Genomic DNA, 17,046 nt, shown 5'->3' on the forward strand with positions numbered 1-17,046 from the left:
CTTTCTATCTCTGTCTGGAGCCTCTTCAAAACTCCTTAAGATGACTTAGTGTATTTACTGTCGCAAGGCAGTTTATAAGTTGTTCAACAAAGAATCCTGAAAAACTTTAACAAACATATGAAGCAGCACAACTGTTTTCAACATAATAACCAGAAATGTTTCTTGAGCAGCAGATCATCATATTAGAATGATTTCTGAAGGATCATGTGACACTGAAGACTGGAGTAATGATGCTGAAAATTCAGCTTTGCATCACAGGAATAAATTACATTTTACAGTATATTCACATAGAAAACGGTGAAGATTAATCGCGATTAATCGCATGCAAAAAGTTTGTGTTTACATAATAAATGTGTGAGTACTGTGTATAATTATTTTGTATATATATAAATACACACACATGCATGTATTTATTTAAGAAATATTTGCATGTATATACTTTATATATTTACATATAATTTATATTATATGTAAATATAAATATTTGTATATATAAATAACACATTTTTCTTAAATATATACATGCAAGTGAGTGTATTTATATATACAAAATAATTATACACAGTACTCACACATTTATTATGTAAACACAAACTTTTATTTTGCATGCGATTAATCTTTTCACAGCCCTAGTTTTTACTGCATTTTTGATCAAATAAATAAAGGCTTGGTGAGCAGTAGAGATTTTTTATTTTTTTTACAATAACAATCTTACTGACCCCAAACTGAACAGTTCAGATGTTAAAGATTTCTAGACTGCATTGCATTTGCTTTGACTGGCATTTAACTGTGTAAGCCAACTGGTATTCATTTTTTAGGCCCTGTTATCTCTCTTTTCTAAGTATGTCAGTTTTCTGACCTTAAATTACTTCTCTTTTGGTCAAATTAATCATTTACAGGTCTTTGGTGCACTGACAAACTCCTCTAGATCTGTTTCTATGTCACACACACATGCATAGCAAATTCTCTGAGGGGAAAAAAAAGAATACAAGGAATGAAATGATGTCATGAAGAAGAATATGAAATCTTGCACTGCATATAGAATGTTCCATCACATCCGACTCAAACTTCCTTTGAACCCATAAATGTTTCATGATCCTGTCCGAGGCCAAAGTCACTGTGTGTTTGGGGAGTAAAACAGCAAATAGTGCTGCAGTCGACTGAAGCAAATAAGCTCTGCAATATAACACAGTCAGTGAAGAGGACATGATTCATTTCCCTTTCATTTTCATTAGGAAAGCAACGCTGAGTTTGTGATTATGGTAGTTTATCATATTGTCCGCACGTCAAGGACGCCAAGAATCAAGCCCAACTGTATGTTCAAGACTTGGCCAAGAAAGTATTGATTTGAGCAAGTTTTGACAATTGTGTCGTGCTTCTGTAATCATCTCTTCGACTTGTGCTGGGAAGATAAACACAATTTAATCCAAAAGGAAGATTAGTGTTCCAGTTTACAATTTTAATTATTTTGGTCATGATCTTTACCCTAAGCCATGATGGTTTTGTAAAAGGCTCAGGTAGTGTTTGGGTTGTGCTGGAGGAGACTTTACAGAGTGCCGGACTCTTGCATTGACAATACAAGATCTTGACCAAAAAATGTGTGTGCCTCTTGATGGAAATATATGTTGTGATGTTATTTCCATCAAGAGGTGCATCAATGTTTGGTCAAGATCTTGTATTGTCAATGCAAGAGTCCGGCACTCTGTAAAGTCTCCTCCAGCACATCCCAAACACTTTCAATGAGTTTAAGATCTGAACTCAGAGGAGCCGATTAATGTGTGGAAATGATTCTTCATGTTCCTCACAACCATTCTTTCACAGTTTGAGCCTGATGAATCTTGACATTGTCATCCTGGAATATGGCCATGATGTGTCTTCCTACATGGATGTTTAAGAAATGAAAAGCTACACACTCCATCAGTTAGGGTTAGAAGAACTGTTGGCAAACATATAACATGTAGAAACATCATAATCACTGCAATAATGATCCAATCATAGACTCTTAAATATTTTCTTTTTTTTTATATATATAACAGTATTTTCCTTAAGTGAAAAATGTAAAATACAGTGAGCAACAAATTGTTAATATAATCATTTACTTTATTGAATTAAGTCATTTGCTGAGTGACATTTACTGATTGACAGTTAAACATACGTTTAATGGTCAGAAACAGTATTACACCTGAATTTCACAGAAAAACAAAAACAGCCAACAGACACATAAACATGTTTAGTCAAAAGAGTAAGCAGCAAAGGTTATTCATTTTAAGGCAGTCGTTGTGAAACAATAAAAATATATTAACTTTTTGTATTTTTTTTTTAAATTCATTGCTACCTAAAATAAAAATGCATAAAATCTCTGTAAGGACTAGAGTGTTTAACATGCAGTTGACAGTGATGGCAAACAAAAATAGAATCAAAGGTACAGCAGCCGTTTAGCTTGTGATTTAGACTAGAGAATGGCTGTATGCAAACAGTCCAGGCTGGGATTTGGAAAGAGTAAGCTGATTTTTATGTCAGCATTTAACATATTAGAGTCAGAGTATAAAGGATGCCAAACTGCTACAAAGAAAACCGTGATTTTTGGCTGGTCGATGTTCTGCATTGCTCAAGCAGTTCACAAAGCATTCAAAGCATACTGGACAATCATATCACAGGCCTGAAAGATACTCTATGCAAGTAAGTTAACGCTAAAGTTTCTAGCAATTCTAGCTTAAAAGTGTTCTGAAATGTGTCCGCCAATTAAAAATGCAGTATAACTACACTGTTCTCAGTGTCACCACAAGGGGCGCTATAGCTGGCATTAGTGCAAATGGACTTCTTCTGCATTCAGTTTTCTCTTTTAGATCAAATACTGTCGAGACAGAGCAACACACTTTAAAAATAAAGGTTCCAAAAGGGGGTTTTCACAGCGAAACCTTTCCGGGGATCAGTTCTTAAAATAACAATTTTTTTTCTTAGAGTGAAGAAATGCAGAATAACTACATGTTGTATTCTCACACTGCTTCCGAAATCATTCTGCATAGTATGAATGTCATGTTGTTACAGTCAGTTGACCTACCAGGTCGCTTCACTGCCATTCATAAATCCTCTCCCGTGGCCTCATGGGATAGTAAAGTGTCGAATGCAGACTTCAGAATCTCGCCGGAATTACATTTACATTTATGCATTTGGTAGATGCTTTTATCCAAAGCGACTTACATTGCATTCCAAAGTACACATTTTTACGTTTTTATTAAGTTTTTGCTTTCCCTGGGAATCGAACCCATGACCTTGGTGTTGCACGCGCCAACGCTCTACTGTTTGAGCTACACACTCTAAAAAATGCGGGGTTGTTTTAACCCAATGTTGGGTCAAATATGGACTAACCCAACATTGGGTTAAAAAATGCAGTTTAAAAATGGACAAATTGCATTTTGGACAAAATCAAAAATGGACAAAAATGCAATTAAAAAATGGACAAATTGCATTGGTTACATTAAAAATGTAACCCAACGGCTGGGTTTGTCCATTTTTAAATTGCATTTTTAACCCAACGTTGGGTTAGTCCATATTTGACCCAACATTGGGTTAAAACAACCCAGCATTTTTTAGAGTGCAGGAAAGCCTGTTTAGGAGTATTAGTAAGTCATCCGGGGACTTTTCACCCAATGTTTTTCCCATACTATGCATTCGGACATACTACACTCTATTGGCGTACTGTTTTTCGCATACTATATAGTAGGGAAGTATTCGATTTCGGACACAGTGTCAGGGTCGCCACAAGGGGTGTTAAAGCTGGAAATTAGCACTTATTGACTTCTTCAGCATTCAGTTTTCTCTTTTAGATTAACACTTAACAAGGTTACATTAGTCAAAGTCAACAAGTGCATAGCTAGAAACCTGAATAACAAATTCAGTAATATTTGAAGCAAACTCCACCTGAGAACTGAGGTTTCTTATATGTGCACTAAGACTGCATATTTGCACCAAACATTCATTCATTCATTCATTCAACCAGGCATCTGAGCACTTGCATAGAGTATGTTTCCAGCCTAAAGTTAAATATAAGAGTGAGATCATGAGAAGATCAGTGTGATTGTTGCAACATTAAAGATTAGAATAACACTGCACACACAAAACATTCTCAGAATGGAGATGCACTTCAAAAAAGATGTTTCAGCCTCTGGAAGCATTAGGATTTTTCCCTTATGCATGAAGGAATTTTTTGTGGATTTTCTCAATTTTGGTACACCGCTGTTACAGGATTATAGTTTTCAGTACAGTTGGATATAATCAACACACATATCATTTATTGACGTAAAAAAATGCATATTTGAAATGTTATAATATTATTGCTATAGTAACAGTTCCACAGCCTCATGCTTTATTAAAACAATTCATTAATAATCAATAACATTCTAATATAATCTTACATACTGTAGTGGATTTCAATAATGCACTAAGGATTATTATTGCTGTATAGAGTTGGAAGAAGATAGTATGGCTGCACGATTTTTATTTTGGGGGGGGGGGGGGGGCGACGACGACGACTAATTGCTATATTTGATATAATTTGCGATTGTGACTTAAAATGTAATTAAAAAAAATTCAGGGATGCTGTGCTTGTTAGTAGGACTGCACAATTTGGCCAGAATTGTATGATTTTATATCAATATTGCTACATAACAATAATAATACTAGAATTATTATTATTACTAAATAAAATGATAAAACATACTAATTAAAACAATAAGAAATTAGAGTATTTAGATAAAATTTTACAACTGTAAAATTACAATACTGATATTTATGGCTGTCCTAATTTTTTTTTTTAAAAACATTAAACCAATCATTTATTTTGACGGATCCCCTCAAAGTTTGTCTTTTGTTGAAAAGCGTTTCTCATCACAAGTATGGTAAGACTGGCGCATGTTGCGTTCCCAAAATACATGTTAAAGCGACCCAAACTCAGAGCAGATGCAGAGATGGAGATCATGTGGAGCAGCCATATTGCGGTCATACTGTGATTTCATTTTTTATATTTTTTTATTAATCGTGCAGCCATACAATCTTAAAAATAAAGGTTCTAAAGGGTGGTTTTTGCAGCAATGCCATAGAAGAACCATTCTGGGTTCCTCAAAGAACCTTTTGATGAATGTTTTTTTAGTTTTTTTTTTAGTGCAAAGAACATAATGGAAAGGTTCCATGGATGTTAAGGGTGCTTCATGGAACCATAGATGCCATTAAAGAACCTTTATTTTTAAGAGTGTAGTAGATAATCACCTCTGAGTTCAGCAACATCCCCAGTACTTGTCAAGATAGACTTCTTCATCTTGGCTAGTTAAAAAGAGATAACGGTTTCCACACTCCTCCCAGCGAGAGATCCTTCCATCTTCCACCAGGACGAACTTCCACTCCACCTGGCTCTCCACGGGGAGGGTGATCGTGTTGGCCCAGAACCCGTCCTTGGCTCTGTGGAGTGGAACGAAACTCTCCCAGGCCCCCAACTCCTGCAGGCTCCCGGTAACAGCCACCAGCTGGCTAGGAGAGTACGTGATGTAGTGAATCCTGAAGGTTACGTTAACCACTTGCGCTAAAGGCGGAACAGTCGCTACTCTTTTATTCGCCGGTTCTTCGTCCTCTTTGGCTAAACCAGTCTTGACTTGGCCTTCTTTTTCCAGCTGCGTCTGTTTTTCTTCGGTGCTGGTTGCGGTTGGCGTAAGCCAGGGAAGATCTCTGAACTCTGATGCACCTACGATTAGCCACTCGTTATTGTCCATGATGGCGTCCATGATGCTGATCTCATTCTTTTCATGATTCTCCTCAATTGACGCATTTTCTTCATTGGTTTTCTTCTCACCAGACTCGCGTGAGAGGCTCACCTGTGTTGAAGACCCAACGAGGAAGGTATTATCAGTGTGGAAACCCAAGTAGTTGTGGAAGTCAAACCTGTTGCTGTGGTTCACCATAGTCTTATTGTCATAGCAACAGCAATCGAAGTTATTTGTTCGTGGAAAACGGCAGTCATGGTGATCTTCAAACTTCTTGCTGGCTTCCTCCACCGCTGACGACTTGTTGTTTTCCTCTAATCGGATCTTACCAGGATTGGATTGTTTAACCGCTTGGTCTGAAGAAGTGACTTGATGATGTCTCTGATAAATGAACTCCTGAGCGCTTTCAGTTTCAGATGGTTCATCGGTGTCTGCACTCAGTCCCGTCTCAGATTTGTCGAGATATTCCGCAATTTCCTCACTCTGGCAATCTAACTGCGTCGATCGCACACTCACATCGGCCACAACCTCATGTCCACCATCATCATCCTCATGCTGAATATGATCCTCACATTCGGTGTTTTCATCAGCATCCATTTCTACCCACTGATCCAGATCGGAATCCGTTTTGTCTCGCATTTCAGGTTCTAAGTCTGTCAGAAGCTCATCTGTAATTTCCTCCAAGTCCTTGAGAGTGCTTTCATTCAGGTCTTTCTCTGATATCTCAGTGGGAAGGAGCATGTTGTCTGTGTCTGAGAGGTTACCGGATTCGCTGCAACGCTTTCCATCCTGACATTCACCTAAAAAGAGAACGAAAATGCATTAGCAGCGTCACATGTGCTTTCAACTGATCAAAAATTTATATGGGAATTCTTTTAGGAAAGAATCTCTTCTCACTCTTTCCATCTTTTTTACTCAAAATGTTATATTGTGGTTGTTGAACACAATTTTTGTAAGTGAAAAATGATTGGTTAATGGGAAAAGTGCACGTCAAAATAGTCAATGTCAATATGACCTTTGGCTAGAAGTAGGTTACTTACTGATAGACCTTGCACAATGTTTAATCATCTATTAATAAATCAATCGAAATTCCTCAGTAATCGAGCAACAATGTAACCGAGCAAATGTCAAACATTTGTAAAGTCACAGCTAAAAAACATGACATGCGAATGCTAGAGCACTGAAAACAACGATTCATATCAGTGGGAATGAGCTTGTGACTTCAGAACTTGGTGTATTAACTAGATTTGCATTTCTAGAAAGAAATACCATTGCTTACAGTGAGAGTGCTCTTACAAAAGAGTGCTGTTTAAGTTTACCTTTCAGGCTTTGGCTCTTTGAAATGAAATGCTGCATCAGAGCTGCTTTTAACTTTGCACTTTCTCATGACATTCAGTTCATCTTGTATTTTGGCAGCTGAACAAGAGAGTCACTGTCAAACTTTCAACAAGACTGTGGAATATCCTAGCCAGCAAAGGATGTTACGCAAACATTCGGACAAGGTTTTTTTTTTTTTTTTTTACCTATATATACTACAAGCAAAGGCAAAAATGATCAGGTTTTAGACATATTCAAGATATAGGCTTCTTTGCTAAAGAATGGTATAGGCCTAGATGATTTAATAAATGCAAGAAAGAAAAGACTAGTCACAAATCATTATGCAAATAAATGCAAGAAAAAACATCTCATATTGACATCTTACAGTAGCTGAATTCAAAGAACACAAACCCAAGAGCTGCAGGTTTGCGGGAAGATACACAGTAGACAGATAGTAGCCTACCGTTCAAAAAATACCTGTCTGTAAAATGCTTTACATTTTTTTTGCATTTATTTGATCAAAAATACAGCAAAAATAGTGCTACTTGTGAATTGCTAAATTTCAGCATCATTACTCCAGTGTCCGGTGTCACATGATCCGAAATCATTCTAATATGCTGATTTTCTGCTCAATAAATATTTCTTAAGATTATCAATGTTGTCAGCAGTTGTGCTGCTTGAAATTTTTGTGAATTTTTTTGTCTTAAAAATTACTGACCGCAAACCTTTAAATGGCCTAGTGTATATTTACACATTTTTGGTGATGAAAAAAAAAAACAACAAAAAAATTACTATTATTCTTTTTTTGTGCCTACCTGTGGTTTTATTGGAACGTTTTAGACATAGCATGACATTTTTTTTAATGTCATTAATTATTTATTAAAAACAGAAGCCTTAAAGCATGACATCATATCCTGTTTGTTGCCGTGTCCAAAGAAATGTTGCATGCTCAAAGTAGAGTGTGACCTAGATTTAAGGCTAAAATTATTTCCAAACATGATTATATAACAATTAATAGCATAATCCATCTACAAAACCCCGCCCTCCACAATTTTTTTTATTATTTTTTTTTAAAGAAAATGAGTAACGTTTCTGATTGGCTAAGTTTTCTGACCGGCCGCTCGCGCTGTTTCTTCGAGACAGCTTTTCGCCGTTTAACCGTCAATGGCTGTCACGTGTGATTTATTTTCCCATTACCGTGATATCTGACAGATAATAGTGATATTTTATGTGTGGTATCCCCCCTCCCAAAAAAAGTCTCACACATGTGCGCACCAATATTTAGCCTACTATGCTTCAACAATTGTCCGTTTTTACCTGTTGACTCGGTAGGTCGATCATCCCTCTCTCTTCTCCTCCTCCGAGCCGAGCTCGCTTCTTCTCCCGCCGTTTCGCTCCCGTTATTCTCGTCAGTCTTCCTGCGCTGACCTCTAAAGGATCGGTAAATGAAGAACGCGGCGCACACCGACAGCATGGCAATGATCCCCACGGCGACTACGGCACCGGAGCCGCCGATCAGATCCAGCAGGGAATGAATATCGCGCCGGTCCAGAGCAATCGGTTTGCTCTTCTTCATGGTCATGCTGTGGGTGCGAACTGAAAGCTTCAGTGTAGATGTAACCGTGCAGGTGTCGCGATCACTTCATCCTCGGCGCCGCGGGCGAAATGACCCTTTGATGCGGCAGAAGATGAAAAGAAGCCCCGCAATCAGGTGAACACACTGCCAATAGGCTCTCTCTCTCTCTCTCTCTCTCTCTCTCTCTCTCTCTCTCCCTCTATTCAATTCAAATGAGCTTTACTGGCATGACCTGTACAGTATTGCCAAAGCATTGGCCATTACATTACATGATTACATTAAGAAAATAATGATTATAATACATAAACAAAATGTGAATAAATCAATAAAAAAATACAAGAATACATTTTTATAAATCAGCAACATTAGTTTTATATAGGCTACTTTAGTATATATGAATTTTCTTTTCATTTTAAATTAATTAATCATTTAATATATATATATATTGACATAAGTAAATACAGCTATGATATTAAATATATATATATATAGCCTATATACATTTATTTAGCCTTTCTTTTCTGCACACCAACCCCCCTTTTTTTGTTTTGCCACCAAATTTCAAATATATTTTTATTTATTTTCTTTTATTTCATAATTATTTTTGTTATATTTTGTTTTTGTATTTTTTTTGGTATTCTTACTTTTGTGTATTTTTTTTAATAATTTCTTTATATTTGTACTTTTATATAATTTTTTGTTTGTTTTGATCCCATTTTTTTCTCCATATATATATATATATATATATATATATTCTTTTTACATTGCAGTTCATGGCTTCTGTAGTGTTACATCTAATATTGTTCAAACTATGCATTTGAATTAAATATATTTATGAATTACATTTTCCTTTTTATGGCTATATATATATATATATATATATATATATATATATATATATATATATATATATGTATGTGTGTGTGTGTGTGTGTTTGTGTGTGTATATTGTGTGTATATATATAATTTTTATTTTGGTAATTTTAGCAAGAAATGTAGAGCTACATCAGAGAAACACAGAACTCCAGCTCTGTCACTAATGTCACGGTCAGTGCTGCTGATATTTTGGGTCTTTCGCTCTGAATGGGACTAAGTCAGTTTAGTCAAAGTTCAGTTATTGATTAAACAGGGAACTCACTTTAGATTTGAATAAAGCAACACAAACATTTCCGATAACCTCTAATTGATAAGACTGTAGTTTGCTTTGGTTTTTTGTGATTGAATAAGAGACAAACACAAGACATTTTTAGCAACTCATGTGATTGCTGTAATAACAGGTGTTTAGTATTAATGTCATGTCAAATGCACAAGAGCAGATTTGAGCACAAACATACATAAACGTAATGATCATTTGATCGTTGTCCCCTTTGATGAAAACTTTTGATATTTTTTACAGCAGTTTTTACTTTACCCGTTTGTTGACCTGCTGATTATTATCCATGAGGCTAATCAATAAGCACTGTCAATCATCATGAGGGTTTAAAGATGAAGATTGTCACTTGAAGCCAGTTTTGTTCAGTTGTTCAGCTTGTAGTTTCTATTTTCTGGTGACTTCTCTGATATACGATAAGACTTTACTACCAATAACAAATGCAATTAATACATTAATACTGTGACAATGTATACAACATAATTATGAAATCAAAAAACAAATTTTGCATTAAGCTGTTTGATGTCAAGCAGATGCAGTGTTATTTTGGTAAAAATATAATCTGCTGCCACCTGCTGATCAATGATGCTAAATGCAGTTTTACACTTTATTTAAACCACTGTTATACAGTACAACAGTGCCAAAAGAAAGTTATTATTATTATTTTGCAATATATCTTTTGAAGTTATTTTGAAGTTATTTAGCATTACTCCAAACTTGATTTCAGAAATTGCCTTGTTTAGTAAAGTATACCAATTTATAAAACATTTATTTACATGTTTCAGCCTCTTCTCTCAGCTTTAGCAGAGGCCCGTCACAAAGGGATTTAATAGCACATCTTTTTGCAGTCCATGTGATTTGAGTAAATTTTGGAGAGCTTGGTTAATCAGGCCAATAAGATATTATTAACTGAAGCGCTTCCTTTTTATTGTACAAATGTGACATTTCAAAGTATCTACTATTTATATATATTTTTACTTTTAAAAAACGTATAAAGACACTGGTTTATGGGTTTACAGTGGGGCTGTGAATATTTGGGTAGACAGAGAATCGACTTGATTCATGATCCATGGGTCTTCGATTCAGGAACAATTTTTGACGATTCAATTTGAAATGATTCACAATAAAATGTGATGCCGATTCGATTAACTATTCGATTCTGCATTTTTTAAAGGTGCATTCACAGGATTATTTAAATGTTTCCCCTAATGTACTAGTCTGGGTGCGAATGAGCCTACACATCGGCCTTCGTGTGGGGCCAAAAAAAACAAAAAACTTTTGTCCATTTTTATATGTTATTTCTTAATGACTCTTATTTTAATCATTTACATAAGGCAAAATTTAAAAAGGCTTTAAAAGTATTGTTAGTTCATGTTAACTATTGTGTAGGAACTTATTACAGTGTTCCAGGTACATAAACATGCACTGCTTCCATTATTATTTTTTATTATTATAAAAAAATATATTGAATGTAGTCTCTCATTCACGGCTATAGAACTTGACCCAACTATGACGACTTCCGCTTCTGAGAAACCCGTAAATGTGAAAGGGTCTATTGTGAGAGAGCTGTCATCTGCTCATGTGTTAGGCCTAGTCCCTGTCCCAAATGACACACTTCATGCGCACTTGCGTCTTGTGGACTGACAGCCGCATACGTGTCCATTAAGTCCACAAGACTGTAGGGTGTCCCATTTGTTAATGATAGGTTTCAGAAGGGTGCTTGCTTGAGCCCCCCTTGCAGGATTTGTAATTGATGCATCAAGAAAACGCGTGAATCTTTACACCCCTAGTTCACAGAGATTATCGTCCGCTAGCCGCTAGCCATCAAAATTTCAAAACGGTTATGATGTAACAAAGTCTCGTTTACTGAAATCATGTGACTTTGGCAGTTTGATTTGAGCCCCGAATCACTGGTTCAAAACGTTTCGCAAAGGTTTCAAAGCTGCACAAAGTGTGTTTAGAAAGCGTCAGTCACTATCGCCTGCCGTCTCATTTGCTCTAGTCTGTGACAGCATCAGAATCGAGGTGAAGCTGATAACTGGTGAATATGCAAATTGGCCCTGCCTCCTTTTCACTAATTTTATGTTTTAAAAATAAATCCAGAAACAATTGCAAAGGTGATCATTACATTTTATTTCAGTGATCGTTACATTTTGTTTAATATTTCATAAAATGTATATATATTTCCTTCAACTAATCAGATTTTGTATATTGTATTAAGTTCCTCACACCAGATCAAATCTTGTACTGATGAAAACACGAGCTATATATTCAGTAAAGAGTGTCTGATTGTAGAATGTGAAGATCTGCTGTATTCAGTGCATCATGAAGTAGGAGAGCAGAGAACAGCAGAGGAACAGGAAGCTCTGGGTGACACTCTGAGCCCCTTTACACAGGTTCCCCGCACAACTTGTTGGGACGCTCGGGGTGACACTCTGAGCCCCATTACACAGGTTCCCCGCACAACATGTGACATTCCCAATGTTCCCAATGCCAAGACTACTAATAAGACTACTAACTGATGTTGCGGCATCACAAAATGATTTAGAGAGACAGCCTTTTACAGCCACTGTCTGACTTGCCACAGTCCCTGATGGAAAAAAAAAGAAAACGGAAGTGGATTCATGAATGAAAGCTGAGGTGTCTAAGCTGGTTATTGGTAGGATGAAAACTGTATCAAATAAGATTTAATTATTTTTTTTAAATCACTTCATCTTCTAACCTGTTGCTGTAGCGCAGCGGTCTTGAATCCCTGAACAGTTCAATACTTTTGAGCAGTTCCTCTGTTCATCACAATAGTAACATTTGTTTCCATTCGGGGCATTAGAGGGATCTACAGGAAGAAGAAGAAAAACAAGCTTTCTTTACCTTGTTCTGGTCTAATTGTGCACACAACATACTCTAGGTGCTCATTTTTCCAATGAAAAGTTGTGTCCTCATAATCTTTTGTAAAACTGGAATAACTGGCTTCTATGTTTAGATGTCTTTGGCCCGTGTTGCATTCATATTTCAGTCGAGCCTCAGCAGAGTTGGTTTGGCGTGGTTCATGTCTGCGGTCTCAGAGGTCTGGTTGTTTGGCACGAGTGTTCAGACGGCAGCATTCACTATGAAGGTAATATGATGTCAAAAAGAATTGCATGCGCAGGGTAAGATTTGTGAAAGTTTACATAAGATTGCAAGCGTAAATTAAAATTGCATGCGCAAGAGAAGATTTTGTAAAGGTGTAAATCGCCTTTCAAGTGTCAGAAAAAAATATTTGCAGCATTTACTGTTAGTCGTAAGTGTAATGCATGTATTGTGAAACTGCAGCTTCGTGCTAACGCAAAATAAATAGGATCTGTATTCTTCTGACTTCCATTTTTTCGCGCTTACACTTTTGGCACGAAGAGGAAGGCGGGTCCACCTTCATGTAGCCAATCAAATGAGCTTATTTCAAATATTTTGCGTTAGCACGAAGCTGCAGTTTCACAATACATGCATAACACTTATGAATAACAGTAAATGCTGCAAATATTTTTTTCTTACACTTGAAAGGTGATTTACACCTTTACAAATCGTATCTTGCGCATGCAAATTTAATTTACGCTTGCAATCTTATGTAAACTTTCACAAATCTTTCCCTGCGCATGCGATTCTTTATGACATCATATTACCTTCATAGTTCACACTTATTCAAATAAACCGCACTAATAGAGCAATTGCACCAGGGGTTTGTTTTAATTGAACCAAACCTGATAAGTGTGAACAAACCCAAATTCCCTTCCGGCTGACGTCACAGTCCCCAATAGAAAGTCCCATGACAAGTATTTCTTGGTTAATGTTATATGACTGTAAACTGTTGACTGTAAGTACAATACCTGAAGCATCTTGAACATTACACAGGTCTGTGTTACAGCAGGAAGAAGAGAACTTTAAACTGCCGATGTTGACGGACCCAGTTAAACAGGCACTTGCTGGCAAACACAGTTTACTTGTCACTGGAGAAGTATTTGGCCCTGCAAAGACAAACTTTGTAATATAATATGACCATTAAATAAAAAATTTTTCTCATTTGAAAAATGTTTAAAATTTAAATATTATATTATGGAATAATGATTTGAGGGAAAGCTAAATTAATTTCAGTATATTATATAGAATATTTTATGCATGCAGTTGTAAATTCTGTCCAGAAAAGTAGTAGCCGTTCTGTGACAACTGACAAGTTCAACATATATTTACATTTTGCAGCACCAATAAATTACAGCAAATTATATAATCTGTTTGAAACATCTGTTTACTTTATACATTTTTGTGTATTGCTTTATTGTATTTAAATGTTCAGTTCTTTTTGTTATAAGAAATACAATAATTAAACCTCCTATATTATGACTATGACAACACTTTTTTGCAACTTATTTAATATCATGATAATACCGTCTGATAAACGCTTCAGCAATTATCGCAACATGAAAATTTTATACTGTCACATGCCTAAATCCAGACTGGACTTACCAGCATATGTCATACTGAGGCAGCTGGCATTTAAACTGGGGCATGTCTTCAGCAGTTCACAAGCGCCCACCTGACACACAAAACAGCTGAGAGAGTGTCCTTTAGTAGAGAGAGAGAGAGAGAGAGAGAGACCAATGATCTGTATTTGTATTCAGTAATATTAAAAACAAACATAATTTGTCTCTGTACCTGCAGTGAACAGCATGAATAGAAGAAAAACTGAGATTTGCAGATCCATCTTTGATCAGGAGGAGAATGTAATAACTTACCTGTTTCAGCACCCATTTTATAGTTCCTCAAAAGAGGAGGATCTTCATGAGAAAATGAAAGTTTAACACAAAGACAATGAAGTAAAAACAGTAGATATGAAATTATTTACTTGCAATATTACTACTTGGACCCAATTCTGGTTCTCTATGTACATACTATTTACTTAGTATAGTAATTACAATAAGTGGGTAATAGGTACTAACCCTGAACCTACCTCTAGACTAACCCTAACCCATGTAGTTACCTTGTATGACCTAGTTACTTTAGTTAAAGTGCACATCATACTGTAAAATAAAGTGCAATCCATAATATCTTTTGTGTTCTGCAGATGAAAGAAAGTTATACACATTTGAAACAACATGAGGGTGTGTAAATGATGACAGAAATTTCATTTTTGGAGTAAACTATCCCTTTAAAGGCCTCTTCACAATAAAATGTGAAAACTATAACAAGTCCTGTAAATTGTTCTAAATATAAACTATAACAAAAAGAAAATATATCATTGGAATCAAGTTCAGAATGATTTTTTCCAACTGATGAATGATAAAAAACATTGACAGCCAATCAGAATCCATCCTGCTTTAAGATTGAGCTCAGCAGAGGACATAAGCGTGCGCTTAGAATAAAAATATTGTTTGCTGTTGTGGACATTAATATAGTAATCTATAGTTATCGTTTCTGGTGTGAAAGGGCCTTAAGGAACTTATGTGTTCACAATGTGACAAGAACAATGTAAAACTTAAAATAATGTTTTCCTTTAGAAATGATAAATGGACCAAAATGTTCAGTATGTGCTGGTGTTGATTTCCTTCCACATTAAACTACTGTGCTCAAAGTTCCATATGTTTTATATATATATTTGTTTTATATTAAGATCTTTAGTTAGAGAGAAAAACACATTTTGTTTTCAGATGGAGAACCTTAAACCATGCCTTAAACCAGTTAAAAACTGCCTGAACAAGGAATCATACAATCCAGACAGGCTTGTTTTGGTTTTGTTTTTCAGTAGAAGGTATTTGTGCTTGCTAATCTTTGGATCTGACTTTCACACACATAATAATGTTTAATAATGTTATTGAGAAACCAGTCTACGAATAGTTCATATTCTCTTTTTACTCAAAGAGACTGTTTGTCTCGCAACTGTACCATGTTAAATAATACATTTAAGCATTAAAATGATTCAACACTGTTTGACATAACATGGAAGTATTATTTTGGGGGTATTTGTACTTTACTCGAGTCTGAGTTCAATTTAAACTGAACTCTTAATTACCTAATTACATTTTCAAAGAATCTTTTTTTTTTTTTTTTACACCTGACAGACTTGATGAATAAGTCTAAAAATGTTCCAACCAGAGGCGATGTTGATGTCGAAAACAACAACAAAACATTTCATTCTAGCTTCATGCATTATTTTTTATCAACACTGTGGGTATATCTCATAAAAAAGCTATTAAAAGTATATCTCATAAAAAAAGCTATTAAAATCTATTAAAGCTGCCGTCTGCAACATTTTTTTGATCATATTCAGTGAAATCGACACTATAATCCGACAGAACAACATAAATAAGGTGGTTTTAGAAAAAAAAACGAGCTTCTAACTCCACCTGGAGCGTATTATTTGTTTTGCAAAAATCCACCGCTCCTGGATCATCGGGTCCAATCAGCGCAGGGGGGTGTGAGATCTGACTGTCAATCACAGGTCGTGCACACGCCACAGATCCTACTCCCCCTCGCGCACGTTACAATCACATGCACACGCCTGAAGTTCGCAAGTGTGTAGTGTGTTGGATTGTACGAAGCGTGATGGCGGAGAGAAAATCTACTAACAAGCTTCCAATTCCTCGGTTATTGCTATCTATCTATGGATAGATTAGCCAGGGCAGCCTACCTCCGAGTCCGTGGTGTTGATCGATGCTGAAGAGACGGACGCGTTCACATAAAATCTGGTGCACACGCACTGACGAGCTCGATGGGAGGGTGCTCGCTGGTAGTGGGGGAGGGGCATGAGAGTTGTAAACATTCAAAATTTTGGCTAAGTCGACCCAATCTGCCAGACTTGCCTACTGCAGCTTTAACTTCAAATAATAGCCCGCGCTTTTATTTTCCCACATCGCTGAACTGCACCGGCTTGTATTTGAGACAGGCGTCTAACGTTATATGAGACAGGCCTTTAATTTAGTGTTGAGACTTCACCCTGTGCTGCAATATACATTTAGTTTTACATTCATTTACAGAAATCAGCTGGTTGAATGAAAATTGCTGATGTTATCGGATTTTCAGGTGATATTCTCAATTCATTCAGTTAACGGACGCTCTGAGGTAAAGTGAATTCAGACTGCAGACTAAGCAACGATTGTATTTAATTGTACAGTACAATCATAACATAGTACAGACATGATCTTAATTCCATAATGTCCTTAAACGTACTTGGTTACTTACGTAACCTCGGTTCCCTTAGAGATAAGGGAACGAGTACTGCGTTGAAA

At 36.1% G+C, this 17,046-nt stretch overlaps 2 protein-coding genes across 3 annotated transcripts; both read right to left on the reverse strand.

Moving 5' to 3' along the window:
- Positions 1–649: 649 nt before the first annotated feature.
- Positions 650–8,828, reverse strand: stbd1 (starch binding domain 1). Of its 2 annotated transcripts, XM_084386765.1 has the most exons (3): positions 8,388–8,828; positions 5,266–6,553; positions 650–1,402 (listed from the first exon to the last, which is right to left on the reverse strand). In XM_084386765.1, exons 1-2 carry the CDS (start codon positions 8,650–8,652, stop codon positions 5,274–5,276), a joined length of 1,545 nt encoding a protein of 514 aa, XP_084242891.1. In that variant the 5' UTR covers positions 8,653–8,828; the 3' UTR covers positions 650–1,402; positions 5,266–5,273. The 2 variants fall into 2 exon arrangements, with proteins under 2 accessions (XP_084242891.1, XP_084242890.1); XM_084386764.1 differs by lacking the exon at positions 650–1,402 and having other exon boundaries at positions 4,516–6,553; positions 8,388–8,824.
- A 3,077-nt stretch (positions 8,829–11,905) lies between these two features.
- LOC311277894 (urokinase plasminogen activator surface receptor-like) lies at positions 11,906–14,382 on the reverse strand. Its single transcript, XM_084388374.1, has 4 exons — positions 14,288–14,382; positions 13,654–13,791; positions 12,519–12,629; positions 11,906–12,386 (listed from the first exon to the last, which is right to left on the reverse strand). Exons 1-4 carry the CDS (start codon positions 14,298–14,300, stop codon positions 12,112–12,114), a joined length of 537 nt encoding a protein of 178 aa, XP_084244500.1. The 5' UTR covers positions 14,301–14,382; the 3' UTR covers positions 11,906–12,111.
- Between the last annotated feature and the right edge of the window lie 2,664 nt (positions 14,383–17,046).

This window comes from Rutilus rutilus (assembly GCF_951802725.1).
Source record: "Rutilus rutilus genome assembly, chromosome: 18".
Lineage (NCBI taxonomy): Eukaryota > Metazoa > Chordata > Actinopteri > Cypriniformes > Leuciscidae > Rutilus > Rutilus rutilus.